We start from the raw sequence: 19,158 nt of genomic DNA on the forward strand, positions 1-19,158 counted from the left end.
CATTTAACCACCTCAGTCAAAACAGACTGGATTGGGAATGTTAAATTGGATTGAGGGGTGCTTTTTAAACCTTTGATAATCTGATCAAGAGGAAAACATTAGCCGTGTAAAGGCCTATTCTGGTTGTTTCTCTCTTGTTCTGGGTGCATTTGCCCCATGTGGGCATAAGGTGACGGGACAATGATCCATGAGGGAAAGAAAAAAAAAAAGAGCAAAGTTGAAAACTCATATGTCAGATCTGAAGCTCCACTTTGTGCATGTCAATTTTTTTTTATTGTTGTTTATTGATGTTTTGGGCCATGTAAACTATAGATCTTATCAGATCATTTTATTTAGCGTCCATGCAGACAACTGGAATTTCTCATCAGAATAATTTCATTTCAGGCTGCAGAAACATAACCGCTGACAACTGCAAGTCAAAACAACAGTAAAAGTAAAACCAAGAATGAGATCACTTATTTCCCGATGAGGTGAATTGTGTTTGCGACGTACAGTGCAAGACGACAGATAAGGATTTAACAAAAGCAAATTACCTTTCCTTTCCGTATGCAGGAGTTTATTGTTTCAAGGAGATCAGGCTTATTCTTCTCACTTTTAGGCACTTCTATTATTTCCTTCCCTATTAGCTCGCCTTGTTGGTAGCCCATGATGGACTCGTAGGCAGGATTCACATACTGCGAAGGAGAAGCAACAACAATGTTCAGGTCTCATTCAGACACAGTCACGTGGAGCGTCCCTAATGAAACGTGGATATCGCCAGCCAGAGCAACATGTTTTCGGAGAAGTTGATGCATTGCATGTCAGAAATTATGGGGCGTTCAGATAACAGAGACTGCAGCTGGGAACTGAAAGGAGACAGACGAGGGACATGGCAGAGAGAGAGAGAGAGAGAGAGAGAGAGAGAGAGAGAGAGAGAGAGAGAGAGAGAGAGAGAGAGAGAGAGAGAGAGAGAGAGAGAGAGAGAGAAAAACGGAGACATGAAACATAAATCACAATAATGAAGTTTCTTAAAAACTCACCTGAATTACTTGATCTTCAGAAGTGATTTCTATGGCCTCTTGGCTTTGTTCTAGAGCTGTGAAAATAGCATTGCCAGCCCTTTTTGCAGAGAGACAACAGTATGGGAATCATTATTAACTCATGTAACATATTTTTAGAGAGTTTTAAATAAGAGAACGGTGGAACTAATGTAGAATTGAGCTACTAACGAAACTGAAAGCCTCACCTCAGTTTGAACTGTGCCCGCACCTCTCCATGCTCCAACTGTAGCAGCTCATTGTAGCAGGCCATCATATTGGCATTTTCCACATATCTCTGAGGGTCAGAGCAGCACGGGTCAGTCAACAACAAACTAAAATAAATCCTGTTTATTAAACTGATTAATGCGTGTGCAACCCAATGCACCTCCAGAGCAGATTAAAAAAAAGAAGAAAAAAAAAAGTTTTAAAGTTTTATTTCTTCCAGAAAGTATAAAAGACGCCACACACACACACATACACATGCACACACATAGTTTCTCACCCTATTAAAGCCAGCATTGATCAATGGCATCACAGAGGCTTCCTCTCTGTCCGGCCTTAAAAAGAGAGCACATGTTAGCACAGAAACATCGACATGACGAATGCTTGTTTACAGAACATCAGAGGACTGGTACATATGACAGGCTGCAGGCCTACAGGCCTCCACTCAAGTCATGCATTTTAATTCTGACACTACCCCTACTCATTAGACTCTAAGGAAAAGACAGCGAGGGAAAAGAAGAAGAAAAGGGAGAAACAGAGAGAGAAGGGAGGGAGAGAGAGAGAGAGAGAGGGGTCAACAAGTTGTACGTACCTTTTCACAACGGCGACTATCACAGTGTTTTCTGAAGAGTTGACCGCTCTAATTGACCTGAATGTAAACAGAGGGAGCCTTTTAGCCAGTGAGCAGGCTGGTGGAAAAGCCCGTGGCAACAAATCAATGTATTTTTCAGTTTTTCACGCTCCGATTCTCCCAGGCAGGCAGAGCCCAGTGGTGGAGCTCTGTGAGCAGGCCTAGGCCTCTGAAAGAATGCAGTGTACAGGGCCACTCATCCGCCTGTGGTTTTCCCTAGCCAGTGGTCATAAAGGCCCTTTAGTTCTCCATCGGAGCCTGTGCGTGTACACTGAACATATGGATTGGCCAAAATGAATAGGGTTAACATACACGCTGGGCAGGGCAAATGAATGTTTGTAAATGTGTTTTTGGTTTGGGCAGAGGCTAAAGATAGAGAGTGGTATGGGCAGGCAGCGCTCATTTCTCACTGACATGACTCCACGAGGTAGCATGAACGGAAAGCTGGGGAGCCCGAAGTGAGCCGGGCCATTCACCCCGACACAGACGCATAGTCACAAGTGTTACTGAATGTACTGTAACACATGAAAAGTAGTGCCACAATTGGTCCTATTAGTGTCATCTGTTCTGAATTATATCATTAGCCTTGGATTACTTATTCAATAACAGAGTTCAAATTCAGTTAAGCTGTATCCACAACTTCAATGATCCCAAACCAGGAGGGCTATTACCCCACATGGTACCTCTGTGGTTGCCACGGGGTACAAAGGAAGAAATGTGAATATGTATCCACGTTTTCAGTCCGTTGTAAGGCCTGAACACACAAGATCTTGTGACCTAGAGTGTGTGAAAACTCATTACCAACTAAAAGATTTGCAAAAAAAAAAAGTACTGGAGAAGGTTGGAAAAAGACTAATAAAAGTAATGGATAAGTGGATAAATGAGTTAGCTCAAAGTAGTGGATATAAATAGTTGAAATAGCAACAAGTAATGCATCAATGGCTCAAAATTAATGAATGAATGGTCGCAGTGTTCAGTGTCAGCTTCTCCGAGTGGCGGTTGTATGTAACTGCAAACCGGGCCGTGCCAGATAAACACTGACAACTATATGAAAATATGTTGTTGTGTTTGGCGTTAAATGACATCCAGCTCAAAAATCCACGAGGGGATACTTCACCATCTGACACACACAGAGCTCCGCATCGTTCCAGGAACATAACATGAAGTGTAAGTGCATTGATGATGATGATGATGGTGGTGGTGATGGGGCGAGCGTGCTTACCGGCATAGTGCTTCAGCGTCAAAGTGTCTGGAATGTCTGTGGTCAATGATGACGAGGTCGTGATGCTTCTCCGAGAAGCATTCAAGGGCCGACTCGGGCGTTCGCGCTATGCTGCACCTGAAGTTGGCCTTCTCACATGCCCAGCAGAAGCCATTACTCTGACTGTCCTCTTTGGCAAAAACTAAAAGTACCTGCAACAAGAGAGAGGAGCGCACGTGTCCAGGTGAGCGGATGAAAACACTGAAGAAAAAGGATGGATTAACAGGCGTATGGTATCAGGTTTACTTGTAAGGAGACAATGAGTTTGCAAGCATGAACTTCCACAAACAAAGTGATCCACAAACTAGCTGTCCTAACGGCATCTCTAAGTCATCTACTGTGCATAAACCAACAAAAAACTGGTACGTTTAATCATTGCTTTATAAAATAAAAATAGGAAAAAACCCTTTTTAAGGAAACGACGATTGAAAATATGGAACCTCAGTAAATGACTTTAATAATAAAACAAATACTGAATGTAAGGAAATGTGTTGTCACTGTTTGATCTGTCCTGATTTTAAAGTAGCTACCTTATGTAAAAAGAACCTGGAGATAAAAAACAAAAAAACAAAACACAAGCGAGCTAATGAATTAACCGACTGACTGATAAGGTGATATTTATGTAGATAAGCGACTAACTCATACGTAGCTGTGATGTGATTACGGAAACTGGCATAACTCGTCGTACGTCATTACGCTTCCCCGCCCCGTGCTATCGAATTAGGACAGTGTAAAACAAAAGAGAGCCGCAGTAAAAGTGGAGCAATGGCTCCAGAGATGCCAAGTCATCACTGTTGCGTTGGTGCTCATTTGCGTTTGTCATAATCAGTCTGCAGTGCGACCTCAGGCCTCCAGCGAACATGCCCTGATTGATCAGACTCAGCTCATACCCGGGTGCGTCAGAGATTTTATTGTCCGCCGCCATGATCTATGACACAATTAGTCGAGGTGGCCTTGACTGGCTGCGGTCCCTCCCACCAGGCTGCCAAGGCTGTGGACGAAAGTGCTGCAGCTACCGTCAAACCAGCCATTGAGAGCGCACTCTCTCTCTCTCTCTCTCTCTCTCTCACTGTGTGTGTGTCGCCGTACTTTCACATAACTCCCCTTACTTGCGTAAATACTGGACCAGAGGTTTAGGCCCGCCTCCAAGAGCAGTGCTGCACTAAGAGTGGATTCATGAGTCACTCTCTCAAACAGACGTCATCCCCAACTGTTGGCAGGGAGCGGAACGAACGTAAAGAAAAGAAAGCTTGTTCTGCAGTTTTAAGTTTGCATCACACCTGTAAGGTTGAGTTAGGACACGGCGACCTGGCTACGCTAAGAAAACCACAACTAGCGTCCTCCAAACAATGTCGGGACAGAGGGTTGGTTGTTTTGACAGTTGTCTTTCTAGATTCATGCCGACAATTGGCGTGGCTTTATTTAAGCAGCAAAACGAAGGCTTGGGTGTGAAGCAGTGAGCACTCGTGGCTGAGAAGAGGTGTTGCTAATGCAAACCATATTCCACGTATGAACACTTTCCCCACGAGCGGCAATAAGTGTCCGGGTCATAAATACATCACCCCGGAGTCCTGCAGCTATGTTCGGTACGCGCGGGGAATTAGATCAGAATTCCACATTGGGATGTTGGTAGAAAAGTCAACATTCCCGCTGAGGTGGAGAAGAGGGGTAATATAGGCAGAGATAAGGTCTTTTCAGATGCCTGTGCTGGGACGAGACAGATATGCCTCACTTGGTAATAACACACCCAGTCACAACAGAGAGAAAAAAAAAAACAACAAAAAACGCACATTCAAGCTAAAATGTTTCACGCTCCAAAGCAACAGATGGACAGAGAAAGGAGCAGATAGACAAAGACAGCAAGAGAGGGGGGAAAAAAATAGTTTCAAAAGGGGCAGCGAGCATTTTGGCAGAGTCCGATCACTCTGTCTAGAAAACATCATTGTTGAAAACAGAGAGGGCCCGGCCAGATCCTGTGAACTGCGAGAGGAGAGGAGGAGTGGAGAGGAGGAGGGCATGGCAGGATCAGCTGTGAGTGACAAAAACAGGAAGGGGATATCTCTCTACCTCGTTTTCCTACTGTGGTCACACTGGAGAGCATCAGACAATGAAGCAGAGTCTGTGCACTTCATAAATGGCATTAAATTACCGGCCTCCTAATGCACCGACTCTCACCGACTAACACATCATCGCTGTTAGACCAAGTTTAGCAGCTGTTGTGATTTTTTACACGACCCGTTACTGTTTTTGCATTATTTTCTTATTTTCGTGCAGGTTATTTTCAGTTCCGGGCAAAACCCTCGGACGACTTATTTCTGTCTCACCAACTATCCAAATCCCAAAAAGCACTACCTGCAAATGTTCACACTGAAAATCTGCAAATGTTTGCCACGTTCACTTACAAAATTCAACAACACATGCCAAAGAAACGAGCACTAACTGTATAATGAACTACCGAATGTCAGAGAATGTTCTATCTGCAGGGACGAAACGGTCCATGGATCCTCTGTCCTGCTCTTCCGTAACGCGCATTGTTCATTATGGTATGTTCTCGGCCATAAATGTTTGGCCTTGTTGCCTTGACAACCCAAGGCTGCATCGTGCACAATGCGTCCATTAACATTTTTTATTCCCCCCCTCCTCCCCTTTGAATGTTTGCAGTGGCGACTGTTGTTTCTCTTTAATCTGCCAGGGAGGTGCGATAACTCTGAGAAATTCAAGATTAGCCCCGACCGCAAACAAAACCGGGCGACGTTTTGAAATACCAGCCGTCGAAAAAATGCCGCCAAATATTGACAAGTCACACCGGGGTTTAGCTGCGCGGCTCCGCTAAAATCCCCTAAATGATACGGATGGAGTTTTTGCACTGGAGCTCTTGTGTCATTCCGTGGAAAAAAAAAAGCACATAAGCATCAATCATTCAGATGTTTGGGCAATGTTTTACGATACCTGAAGTGGGTCTTTAAATAACTTCATTGGTCCAAATTGCACCTCTGTTAATGTGGTCTGGAAGATAACAAGAAAAACACAAGGATTAGTCATTTCATTGCATTCTGACCCACAGACCTGCTGTAAGAAAGCAAAAGCAACCATGTGTTTGTTGCTTTTCTTCAGATCATATTACAATCCAATATATAGAAAAATAAAACTTGCACATTTAATCAGGATGAGAAAAATGGAAAAAAAATTACAACATAAGTTAATATAAGTATAAGTTAAACTACATATGTGACATTACTTATGTTTAGGGTAAGAAAAAAACTCTTATTAACCAACTGTTATGAATATTTGAGCTTTGACAAGGGTGCTGCTGCAAAAAAAACAAATGCCAACATCAATTTAAAGACAATATGCTGCATTTAACTGTGTTTTACATCTGGATTGACAGAAGATGCATCTGAAACGGTTCAAAATCAGGTTTATAGGCTGCTCCAAACTAATAAAAGCCGATTACAAGTTGAGGAAAAACTCCACTTACAGCTACAGGTGCAAGTTCACTGGAGGCCTAAATTATTATTCCACGTAAGCAGTTTATATAAGTTACGGTTATTATTGTTGGGAAATGTCCTATCAGTGCCTCAGCATTAATAATTAAACAATGTACTCTCTATACCATACCCTCATTCACACGACGGCAACTTTTGAAAACTTTTTTAAGATTGTAAATGATTGACTTTTGCTTGTAACAGATTTACATGATTTTATTGTCGCTAGCGGTGGACGCTAACTAATAATGTTTACTCTGGCACTGTCATTAAGTCCAATTTTGAGGCACTTACAATTTTCTGCTACATGCACACACAGCTTACCCACAGCAAGGTGGTGGTGGTGGTGGTGGTGGCAGGGAGTTGTACTTTTTAAATCCACCACATTTATTCAATAACTCTGATATTCAATACAAAATCTAATCAACAAATGAAGGTCAAGATAAGACTTTATGATACCCTAGGGGAAATTTACAAGCTTCTGGGCAGTATATTAGGCAATTTAAAAAATTAGCTCCACCTTCATTGGCTGCAACATTAAAGCCATGCACCCGTTCATTCATTCATTCATCTTCCGCAACCGCTTATTCCTGTTAAGGGTCGTGAGGTCTGCTGGAGCCTATCCCAGCTTTCATCAGGCGAGAGGCGGGGGTGCACCCTGGACAGGTCGCCAGTCTATCGCAGGGCTTGATATTTGTTTGTATTTTAAATACATGTACTGACGCAAATACATTTGCGCTCGTCCATCACTTACTGTATGAGCAACAGAAAATAAAAATATTAAAATAACAATAATAACAGTCCCAACTCATTACACTTTTCGTATGTGGGCATACTCTCTTTTCTGTCTGCAAATAATTTAGCTTCCTTCCTGCTAAATGGAACCCAGCTCAGGGGTTAGTAACCATAGCAACCAAGCCCCTTGCGGACCGCCATCCCTCTAGAATTCCTCTTCTCCGTAAACAATCTACACATGTGAGGAGGAATACAGAGAGGAATTTTAGAGCGTGCCGGGCTGCAGTAAATCACTTCTTGCTAAATTGTAAGCCTTTTGAAAACCTCCGTGAAACAACAAAGAGGGGAGGGGGAGAAAAAAAAAAAAAAAAAGAAAAAAAAAAAGCTGATTAGCCCTCGGTTGTAGCCAAATTGACGTCATCATGACACTGGGCCGTTTGTTGTGGCTGTCCCGAAACAAGGAGTATGGAATCGGGATGGCTACGAGCTGATGTTCTGCCATCATCTGATCTTCCGCGGACACGAGGACCTGGTCGCATGATAGCCCCATGTGCGGACGCATGTCAGTGTGTATAATAGAGTCTAACATATGGAAATGCCACCGACTCATGCTCTTCTGAGCGGGGTTTGACTGAACAAGACCTAGTTTTCCCTGCTGTCAGATTTAATTCCAATTATTCTGGCCACGTGTGTCAGAACAAATAACTCCGTTCTCAGCTTTATTAATGTTGATTAGAGATTCAAAACACTCATTTATTTTCCCGCGGAGGGTAAAACAAAACCTTCTCTCTTCTGGGGACTACTGCTGGGTAAAGGTCCAACGCAGTCTCGCTGCAAGTATAATCTACTGATTCATGTACATGGACACAAATCTTTGTATGAATGTGTACCACTGGCAAGTACAAACCTGGATCATTAGGTTTAGGAAAATGTTTGCAAGCTTAAAAATTACTGCCTGCAGAAAAACTTTCAGAGTCGTGTTGTATGGTTACATTTTGCGACCATTTCACAAACTCACATGGGCTAAAATGTTGGTGAGATTGTGGTGGCACAAGAATACACCACACATGAGAACTTTCCGCTCTGATGCATTGGTGAACTAGTTGAGGTCAGGCCCTTGATGTATGGAGTTTGGCCGTGGAGCCTCCAGCTAGCTGTGGCCTAGCGAGAGCGGCACACACAGCCCTCCGTCTCTGTCCAGGGAGACTTCCCTCTCTAACTGATAATGACACAACCGATGCAACTGCAGCCGAGGTTGTGTAACTCGAAAAGCCAGCCTGCTACACACACAAATACAGAGCTGAACCAGTCTGCCAGGCCTCTCCGGCCAGCATACTCGTACTTGTACAGTACACACACACATGCACACGCAGCGATGAATCATTCAGTCAAGCATTTGCATCCCGCAAACATCATGCTGGCACTAAACCAGAGGCAAACAAAGCAGGAGGAGTGAGTGAGCGAGCAAGTAGGCCGGCCGTACGGACGTGGTGTGTACGCCTACGTCATCCACCATGATCCCACCCTCTTGCTATATGCTGCTATGTTGTACCACTCACACTGGGATCTCTCTCTCTCTCTCTCTCTCTCTCTCTCTCTCTCTCGCTCTGTGTGTGTTTGTGCACAGCGTTCCTTGTGATTAAGACTTGTCTGTGTAGCAGCAGGGCATACTGCAGATACACTTCAGTGAATGCATGAACTAAATTCAGTTCCTTGTTTGACTTGATGGATAGTTTTCAGTACATTCGTGATGATGTTATCATAGTTCGTACTGAATCTAAGATTCCCAGTTTCCAGGGCCATGTTACCGCTCACAGTGCTGTGGGAAAAAACACGGGTTGAGGGCCAATTCAATTATTCATTAGCATATAAGTATACTTACGGTAATTTGACAAAGTATATCGTGCAAAATGAGACCTCAGACTAGATCCTAAGTAAATAAAGTCGAACACACAAGCAGTTATTTTGGTTTAGAGCCTAATTTACACATCAATCTGTAATCATTTGCATCCAGGCATGCTCGCTGCTTAAAGCAGAGTTAGCTGCGTACAGTCACGAGATCAGTTGCAAAAATCAAAACACACTTGAGTGCATTTCAATGATTGGTAGGTTGTGACAATCAGACTACAGCAGAGCTGCTAGGTGTCTACAGTCATTCAGAGTCTGCAGAGTCTCATTCAATACACCTAATGTATTTACATAGTGGAGTTGCCTTTGACCCTACATCCTGCTCCTAGTGTATCCGGTCCTATAGATCTCCTCCTCCTCCTCCTCCTCCTCCTCCTCCTCCTTCTCCTCCTTCTCCTCTCCTTCAACCCACCAGCTCTTCTGTCTCATACTCATAGAAACACACACACACGCAGCACACCATACACACTGGGAGAGTGGCTTTCCACTAAAGTGAAAAACAGGAAATTGGATGACATTGTTCGGTGCGCCGACGTCAGCAGTGAGAGATAGAAAGAGTAAACAGCTTCCTCCACCCCAGAGCTGGGACCAGGATGCAGGGAATCTTGGGATGCCTGCCTCGCTTGTGCTTCTTGGGAAAATGCGCACGGCTGCCCTGGTCTCTAACAATCTCCAGATCCCTCGCTTTGACAGAACTCTCTCCGGCTGACATTCTCCCTCTCCCTCCCACTCCCACTCCCCGACACGGAGTTTGTCTCTCCTTAAAACCTCTCCACATGTGGTTAAGAAGAATATTATATGCATAGCTGATAGAGCAACAGCAGACGAGATCAGCATTTCTTCCTTATAAGAAGACAAAGGGTTAGTCTCACAACTAGTGGCGGGGCGTCTTGTGTGCGCTTGTGTGTGTTCCAGTCTAAAAATGTGAATCAAATGGAGATGAATCAATGTTCTTGATTAGGTCTGATTAGGGCCAGCAGTCGCAACCACAGGTGTGGATGCACACTATGTACCAGACAGACAGTCAGACGCACTAACTCTCTCACACACTGAGCTAAGTGATGGGCTAAATGGCACTGAGTGACACATCAACCTTGCCACACGCTGAGCCACTTAGATAGTAGTGTTAGCTGCCCATGCTGCGTGTGTTACCTCAAAGAGAATAATTCACTTTCATGTGTGGCCACTTCCATTTGCCGCCCAATAGATCTGCACTGACGCCAGCAGTGGGGTTTCAAACCTGCAGCCGGTTCCAGCTCAGTGACCACCCTGGAAAATGCCATGTTCTTCTAACTTTACAATATGTCATAGTGTACTCTTTGAGTACTCACTATATATCACTGCCTCCAAGTGTTAGTGTGAGTGAGTTAGTGAGTGAGTTAGTGAGTGTTAATGTATTGGTACCTTCTTCAGATAAACACACCATTCAAAATTGTATCTTAGGTGTTAAGAAGTTGTGTTATTTTTCTAACTGCCAGCAACAGCGTTATACCCCAATCAGGCATAACATTATGACTACCTTCCTAATATTGTGTAGGTCTCCCTTGCGCCTCCAAAACAGTTGTGACCTATGGGTTGAGGGGAGGGGCCTCCGTGGATCATCCCACAGATACTTGATCAGTTTGGGATCTAGTGGATTTGGAGGCCAGGTCAACACCTTGTGCTGTTCTTCATGTTTTTTTTAGTTGTTCCTAAACCGTTTATGTGTGTGTGTCTGTGTCAGGCTGCATCCTGCTGCGGATGGTTGCTGCCATCAAGGAGAGTCATTGCTATGGGGTGGGGGTGCCTGGTCTGGTCTAGGTGGGTGCCACATGTCTAAGTAACATCCACGTGAATGAATGCCAGGTCCAACAATTTCCCAGCAGAACATTGGATTGTCAGAAGATGGTCAATGTTATTTAGTTCTCTGATCAGTGGTCATAATGTTATGCCTGATCAGCTACAAAGAGCCGACTCCACCTTGAAATAAAACAGATCAAAAAAGAAACATACACCAACATCTTGCCTTTTAGTCCAATAAACCTCTTTCAAACAGTTGATCTACGGTGTTGTAAAACAAATATGACTGGTTGTCTTAGAGATAACTTACAGGAATGCGTGCACATCAAACAAACATTTTGTGGACCACATTCGCATTATGCAAAAGTTCTAGACACTTAGTCACCGTTTGACTCTGCAGGACGACAACAGACCAAAATACACAGCCAGAGCCATACAAATCTGTCTTAAGGGACAACAAGTATGTGGCTCCAGTATTTGACAGTCAATCGGCAAAAACAAAACGGACCCAAACAAACGATGTACGCTATAATGCTTTCTTTTCCACATAGAAGTATTTTAGGGCCAGAAATGTTTAGTTCAACATATAAAGTGATGTAGAAGTCACACACACACATCTTGATTAATCCAAAACTTCCCACCTCACTAGCACTTCCTTTCCTTCCATGTCTTCCTCTTCTTTTCCTGCATGCTGCATTTCCATTGCTCCCAACTGCGTGCCAGAGCTCACACATTATAACCCTCTGTCTCCGATACCTGCAGTGGATCCATGCCTTTCTGTCACGCACTCTGGGATGAAACTGAATCAATCTTGCCTGATCTGGCATAACTTCACAGCAGTGGAAACAGCAGTGCAAATGCACACAAAATCTAAATTAAAAAAAATACTTAAATAAACACGATAGTTCCATCGTCCATTACCTTAATACTACAGAAAAGAGTAGTAAAATTATAAAAAAAAAAAACACACACACAGTAACCCCACCGGAATAAAAACGACACATTCATCCAACGTGTTAATGTAATTGCAGTTCATCTGTTCAGGAAAATAACTGCAACCATGTGTATTCTGGCTCTGTCCGCATGTCTTATCCATGGTGACCAAGCTCACAGTCAGCCAGGCAGAAGACTTTAGTTGAGTCACGGGCATGGCTGAGGGAAACTAGGCCACTGTGGATCGGTTTGTCCCAGAACATCCTTGCTTTCTCTGTATTTCTGCCTCCGTCTCTCTCTCTCTCTCTCTCTCTCTCTCTCTCCCTCTCTCTCTCTCTCTGTCCGGCAGAACGTACTACAGAGGAAATACCTCCAACCTCCTGGAATAAAAAAAAACTACAACAGCCAGTAAATACCAGGCCCTAAAAGAAATGTGATAATTATTGGGTAGATCTAACTAGATGTTTTTATTATTATTATTATTATTATTATTATTCATCAAATCATCTCCCGGTGTTTTTTTCCTTGTTATTGACTGAGTGTCAGATGCAGTGTCATGAGATGAACAATGTGCCTCCTTTCATTTACTTGGACAATTGTTCAACTCTGTGTGGACATGACAAGCCAGAAAAAAAAACATTAGATGACTATACATTTGAAATGAACTCATCTTCACTCCTTTAATGTTTGTTGTCTTTCTTTCCAATTGACGCACTTGATAAGTTTTGCTTCGCCGCAAAACAAAAGATGCTTCTCATCTTCCTTATTTTTAGATTGAATGTAATTTGCTCCAGGGCCTTTCTTTTATGTTATATACTTTCTCCGATAGCGACAGAAAATTGCAGTTCCTCAAATGGCCACTGGCTACAAAAGCAGGTCGATCCTTCTTTTATATATATATATATATATATATATATATATATATATATATATATATATATATATATATAAACAGTCTATGGTCAATCCATGTAGAGCTGTGTGTTAAATCTTTAAAGCAAATGTACAGGTACAACAAATGACAACAGCGTCTATAGCTAATTTCCGTTGTCATGACAACTGTACTAGGGGTAAGATCTTTCTAAACTCTATCAAGGCACTGTTGGTGGCCTCATCCATTTAAAAGTTAACTAGCAAAATAAATGACTTGAAGCATCACGACGCAGCACGTCACACCCGTCACACCCGTTGCTAGATGTCTGCATAGGCGTCACTGTGCCCCACCTCTTTACTTTATTTTTCAATTGGCTAGGAGTTAGGATGGACTGGGCACGGACACCCACATTGTGACCACCTTCCTAATATTGTGTAGGTCTCCCTTGTGCCTCCAAAACAGTTCTGTCTCATCAGAGAATGGACATGGACCTTCTGAGGGTGTCCTGTGGTGTCTGGGAACACAATGTTGTTAGTGGGGGGCCTTTGGGTCCTATGGGTTGAGGGGAGGGGCCTCTGTGGATCATCCCACAGATACTTGATCAAGTTTGGGAAATTTGGAGGCCAGGTCAACACCTTGTACTGTTCTCCATGTTTTTTTGAGTTGTTCCTAAAGTGTTTTTGTGTGTGTGTCTGTATCAGGCTGCATCCTGCTGGGGATGGCTGCTGCCATCAAGGAGTGTCATTGCTATGGGGTGGGGGTCCCCGGTCTGGTCTAGGTGTGTGGTACATGTCTAAGTAACATCCACAAGACTGCTAGGTCCAACTGGTTCCCAGCAGAACATTGTACTGTCACAAGATGGTTAATGTTAGTCACTTCTGCTGTAAGTGGTTTTAATGTTGTGGCTTTAATGATCGGTGTACATAGTCAGTGACTGAGATAAAAACAGGAAGCTGAAGTCAAGCTAAAGACAGAACGGCACCTCTTTGATGTGTAAAATTAACAATATACAGTATGTCCAGTAAGCCTAGCCTGAGAGCAGACTAACAATCCGCACATTACTGTTCTCACTTTCATGTCGCCGTCTTGATACGCATCATCTCACTTTATAAACCACTATAGCTATGATAACATCGTATTTGTTACGTAACTACTGGCAAGTGTCAATATGGCCTGCAACATGAAAGGCCTAATATGTGTCACATTCCTCCACGCGCTCCAAATTTTTGTTCTTTGTTTCACTTAATTATGGCTGTGCTGTCAATTCCCAGATTATTTTCACAATGACTGTCATCTTTGAAACTCAATAATGCACGGGGGGGGGGGAAATGATAATAGATTTTGTTCCTGGTGTATAGTGTTACCTAATGAAGTCAGCAGTGGGCTCGCTCTTTGGCGATATGCACGCTGCAGTTCTCGCTGCACCAAATTCGTCATGCGGTGCATATCATTTTAAAAATAAAATAAATACTCATTAAGTAGTTTTTAAAGTGCTGTTTCCTCTGTCCGTACTGCAGTATTGTGAGCCAGTCCTCAAACATGCTGCCCCAAATACAGCGATTTCTAATCACGCACACATGCGCACTTACACATTCATTGTTTTTCGAGCAGTGCTTCCAGAGTACGCCCTGACCTTTATTCTGTCTGCAGTGACATCTCTCCTACCTCACCAGATAGTGCGGAAACTCAAGCATACGGGAATGCACATACACACACAGAGGGAAGACACTGAGCAACTCGCAGGAGACCGAACTTGTCCTGGAATTCAGTCCCAAACGCCCTTGAATGACGTCCATGGTTTAAAAATACAGAGTTTGCAGAAAATGGATAGGTTACTTCATCCTTGGTGACCTGTCCCTGTTTCTCGCTGGTGTTCCACACACACTTTGAGCATCGCCTCACATATCACAGAACCCATCAGATTATGTGAACTGCTGTTCCAGTGAAATCTTTCACAGTTTGACACAGAAAAATGAGACGTGGATATTTAATACCTGCAGGTCCGTGCGCCGCGCACACGCACTTGTACACAAGAACAAACAGATACTGAAAGGTACAGCATGTTATGAATACTTGTTCTGCCCCCACAGAGAGAGTCTCCATAGCGTTTCTGCATCTTTGACTAAATTAAGATTTAGATCATCTGCGTACGTGTGTGACATCAGAGTACATGCTGCATTCCCCAAGCTCATGACGTGCCTACAGTAGCTCTGCCTGCATACACCGCGTCAATCGTGGCACAAGTGTGTATGTGATCTATGTGTCGCTGTGCCAAGGAGAGTAACTGAGGCCTGGCAGAAGCGCAATTCCTGCCGTCAAGCCAAGTGACAAGGGTTGGAGACAACTAGCAGACAAGCAGGAGACGTGTCCGTAGAGCACGGAGGCGGATGCGTACGGCTGTTTGCTACGTCACTGCATGATGAACAGTAGGCTAACTGCTAAACAGAGAATGGCATTTCTGAGATTCAAAAGGCAGATGAGGCTTTAATGAGATGGTTCTCAACTTTCATGCATCCCCTGTGGCTGTATTTATCTCATTGTGTCCTAGTTTTTCCAGTTTTTGAGATCGTTCGGTTAAACAAAGATCTATAAACCCCAGCAGCGAGCACGTAAGGTTAAAGTTCAAATATTGCCATTTATTGCACCCTACAGATTGACTTGTTTTGATTACCTCCCTTGTATACCTCCAATGTATAATGGGGGCTTTATGTTAGAAATGTGACAGCATCAAGATTCAAACTTTACAAAGCTCCCTCAAATTGTGAGGCAGCTGGATTCTCATGAGGTCCGTGAGATCACAAGATCACACGGTAATCCATCTTGTCAGGCTTCAAGCTATGGGTTTGTGGCTGATCCACAGATGTGTTTTTCAATCAGGGTCCTGACTGCAAGTAGCTATGGCAGCGTTCTAGCTGTAACACACAGAACTCCTCCTAATGTGGCCTGCTGTGTTGAACCTGTGATAGAACGTGACACACAAACGGCTCGCCCAATCACGTGCGAGCCTTTTTTTTTTTATGAAAGTACCTTCCCTTTTCCAAACAGTCTCCAGTTCTGCGAGACGAACCATGTGCTCTGTCAATTTAAGGGCCGTGACACACCAAGCCGACAGCTGTTTGCTGGAGTTGGGACGTCTGCGAGTGTTTGCTGAATCGACGTGGCAGAGCTTCGATGTGTGAGATCACTCTGATTGGCCTATCAGCTTAGCAAAACAGTGCATCAGCAGACAAATGGATGTGACAAAGGGCCTGTTCGGGCCTTTCATTAAGATCCAACCTGAAAAATTCGATCGCAAGTGACCAGCTTTGGGTGCGTGTGTTCAGACCTGGAATTAACACGTGCCTCCAAATGAGTCTCCAGATCCGATCTCAGTTTCGCGCTCTGTATGTTAATAAACCCCGACATCATCTGGGGCGCAGTAGAATATTTTAACAGCTACCGTCTCTAATGGATCTCTACAGCTGCTCAAGATTCGAGAACAGCAAAACTACACTCGTGTACTCGTATTAAATGCTTTAATTTGCAAAGTCTTACTTAGATTTATTTATTTTTTGTTAGCCAACATGTACAAGGACATAATATTTCAAAAGGCTCTCTTTTCTAATGAGCAAACATCACTTACGGTGCCATTTCCTTTTGCATCTGTAATCGCGGTTGTGTTTTTTTCTGAATGAATAAGGCGAAACTCATGCAGGAGCACTCCTGTTGAGTATAAGAGGTCTTTAATGCGACTCACAGTGCCAAAGGAACGCGGACCAGACCACCTCCAAATGTGGCCAGAGATCAGCTCTCTCGAATGCGATCACACCCGTCTTTTGCACGATTGGTTCACCCAGATCAGATCTTAATACAAGATCTGAAGAGGCCCAAAAGGATGCACACAAGACTCGTCTTTTTCATCTTCATGAATACACAAATATTTTTACAACAGCATGACCGACTCATCAGCATGAATCAGGAGAGGTCAGCTCTGTACGACGGTGCTTCCTAGCCTCCTAGCTAATATTAGCTCTTCCGGTTTCCTCTTTTAAATGACGAATCCAGACTATTGTCACCTGCCAGTATGAAGAGCTATTTCCTCTGACACAGGTGCAGAACAAATGTGCCAGCCAATAGTCTCTGTGGTGCGTTCAAGTGCAAGTTTTTAATCCAGAGACAGGAGACGTGGGGTGACAGTCAGGCTTTGGTGCAGATCTTTGACGTCAGTTTGGTGTGTTCGCACCCTGAGTGTTGCCTCCAGAACTAGAGAACAAATATATAGTATTGTGTGCTCATCTCATCAGCTGTAAACTGAACTTTATGTATAAAATTAAGAGTGACTCTTTAAAGGAAAAATCGACATGATGTTCCCTGTATCTTCCACCGATTTGTGTAAATTAATTAGAGATGGGAGACAGATCCACAAGAAGCCGAGCACTTTCTCCAGTGTTCACCTTCAGGGTATTTCTGTCCTTATCCAGATTACCCTGAAATCCCCATAAGACCTGGACAATCCTAATCTATCCAGGACTCTGGGGCAGCCCCTTACTAACAACCTCCCCGTCTTCCTCTGCCCCCATGCACCTCCTTCAACGCCACTGTAACTGTACAGCAAACATTCAAACGGGGCTACTTCACTCTCCGTTTTGTTCGAACCTACCCCTCCTAAATTACACCTCCATAGCTCTCAAAAGAATTGTGTTTGTATTTCACTATCGCCCTGCATTTAATATTCTGTTACGTCTTTATTATCTCTGTGAACCATACATATCAGGACTGTGTATGCTTTGATTCCTTTTCCGGCTAAGGTCAAAGGTCAATAAAGCAACAGGACGTGGTGAAGGAGCTTGGGAAGTCTAAGTTGGACACTGACTGGTACAGAGACACTACAGCGTACTGGGATCTTCCAGAGAACCTTTGCCTCCTCCTCCTCCTCCTCCTCCCGAGTCCAAATACATGACAACAAACAACAAACTACACGATTAAACATAACAGATCCTTACACTAATTCTGCTGCCAGGCCCATACTATGTACCATCTTAATTACCTCACCAGCATGTGGTCTAAAGAGAGGATTAGAACTGGCCTACACCGGCGCTGCACCACCCCTACGCTATCTGTTCCACCTCTCCACAACAGCTTCTATGTTTTTGAGAATATCAGAAGTGGTTTCTCCGCCGCTCTTGAGATGGCTGGGAGAGCATTAGATAATCACCGGACCCCTACCGCCCCCACCCCGCCCTCGCCCTCCTCCTCCTCCTCCTCCTCTTCTTCTTCTTCACCTGCTAAAACAGGAGCACTGATGTCACTGTTGCATGAGGGATTAGTGAGTGACACGAGCTGGGGCTTGGCACACAAACTATCTACTTGATTTAAAAACACACACAGGCACGCACAAACACTGAATGAGGACAAGCGCGTGCCAACACACACACACATATACAGGGCGAGAGTGATTGCGAAAATATTCTGCTACGTTGTCAAGATAACTGGTAGGAAAAAGGAAAGTTGTAAACAAAAAATGTGAAGGGGCTGAATTCCTGTGTAAATAAGACCAATATTACTTTTTGAGGGGTGTCTCGGTCAGAAGAAAAACGTAGCGTGTAGTTGGAGGATTTATCCGACACAATTCAGACAGAAATCGGGATTTTATTAACGGCATGTTGTACTAAACATAAAGCTAGCTTAGCTAACGTTAGGAAAATTGTGAATCCAATCCAACACAGAGGCACAACTTCCAATAGACCACATTATAATTTTAATCCAGAAAAATATATGTTGAGTAGACCATGACGAGGGACAAGCAGCTTTTTGGTTCTCATTTGAATTAAGCCAAGAATTACACATAAGATATTTGTTGTTTTGAAAATTAATGCTGCAACTCAAGGAAGTTACAGTTCCTGTGGTTAATCTGAAAGCAAGTATGACATATGACATTAGAAAGACTACAAAAATAGAGGTCACTTTAATTTTGTCTCTAAACAAGTCAAGTCGCTGAGGATTGAAACGCACAGACAAATGTCAAAGTGTGCTACGGCGACACCCATGTTTGTGTCGGCGGCGGTTATTTAGCGCTTTCACTCGAGCTAAATGATACCGCGCCGCCTTAACAACCAATTCCAGCTTTCTTAGCTTTGCAATGTATTATTTAAATGTGACTTCGAACGTGTAAGCAATGGCGCAATTCAAACGGGATCAGGAATAATTCGTCCCTTGCTATGACTACCGTAAATGTTTTTTTTCCGAAATAAGGCCCCGTGGCGTCTGCCAGGAGGGGAGCGGGGTAGTCCAGCGCTGTTATCCTTGGTCAAAACAGTCGTACTAAAAATAGC

At 43.6% G+C, this 19,158-nt stretch overlaps 1 protein-coding gene across 1 annotated transcript in view; it reads right to left on the reverse strand.

The window, feature by feature from the left end:
• pde8a (phosphodiesterase 8A) overlaps positions 1–19,158 on the reverse strand; it is a 44,430-nt gene that overhangs the window by 15,481 nt on the left and 9,791 nt on the right. Inside the window, exons 2-8 of the mRNA XM_084541247.1 lie at positions 6,083–6,139; positions 3,095–3,285; positions 1,834–1,890; positions 1,522–1,576; positions 1,226–1,314; positions 1,020–1,098; positions 534–674 (exon numbers count right to left, since the gene is read on the reverse strand). Coding sequence (XP_084397373.1) covers positions 534–674; positions 1,020–1,098; positions 1,226–1,314; positions 1,522–1,576; positions 1,834–1,890; positions 3,095–3,285; positions 6,083–6,139 — 669 coding nt within the window. The remainder of the gene's footprint in view (positions 1–533; positions 675–1,019; positions 1,099–1,225; positions 1,315–1,521; positions 1,577–1,833; positions 1,891–3,094; positions 3,286–6,082; positions 6,140–19,158) is intronic.

The sequence above is a fragment of the Chelon labrosus genome, assembly GCF_963514085.1.
Source record: "Chelon labrosus genome assembly, chromosome: 3".
In the NCBI taxonomy this organism is placed as follows: domain Eukaryota; kingdom Metazoa; phylum Chordata; class Actinopteri; order Mugiliformes; family Mugilidae; genus Chelon; species Chelon labrosus.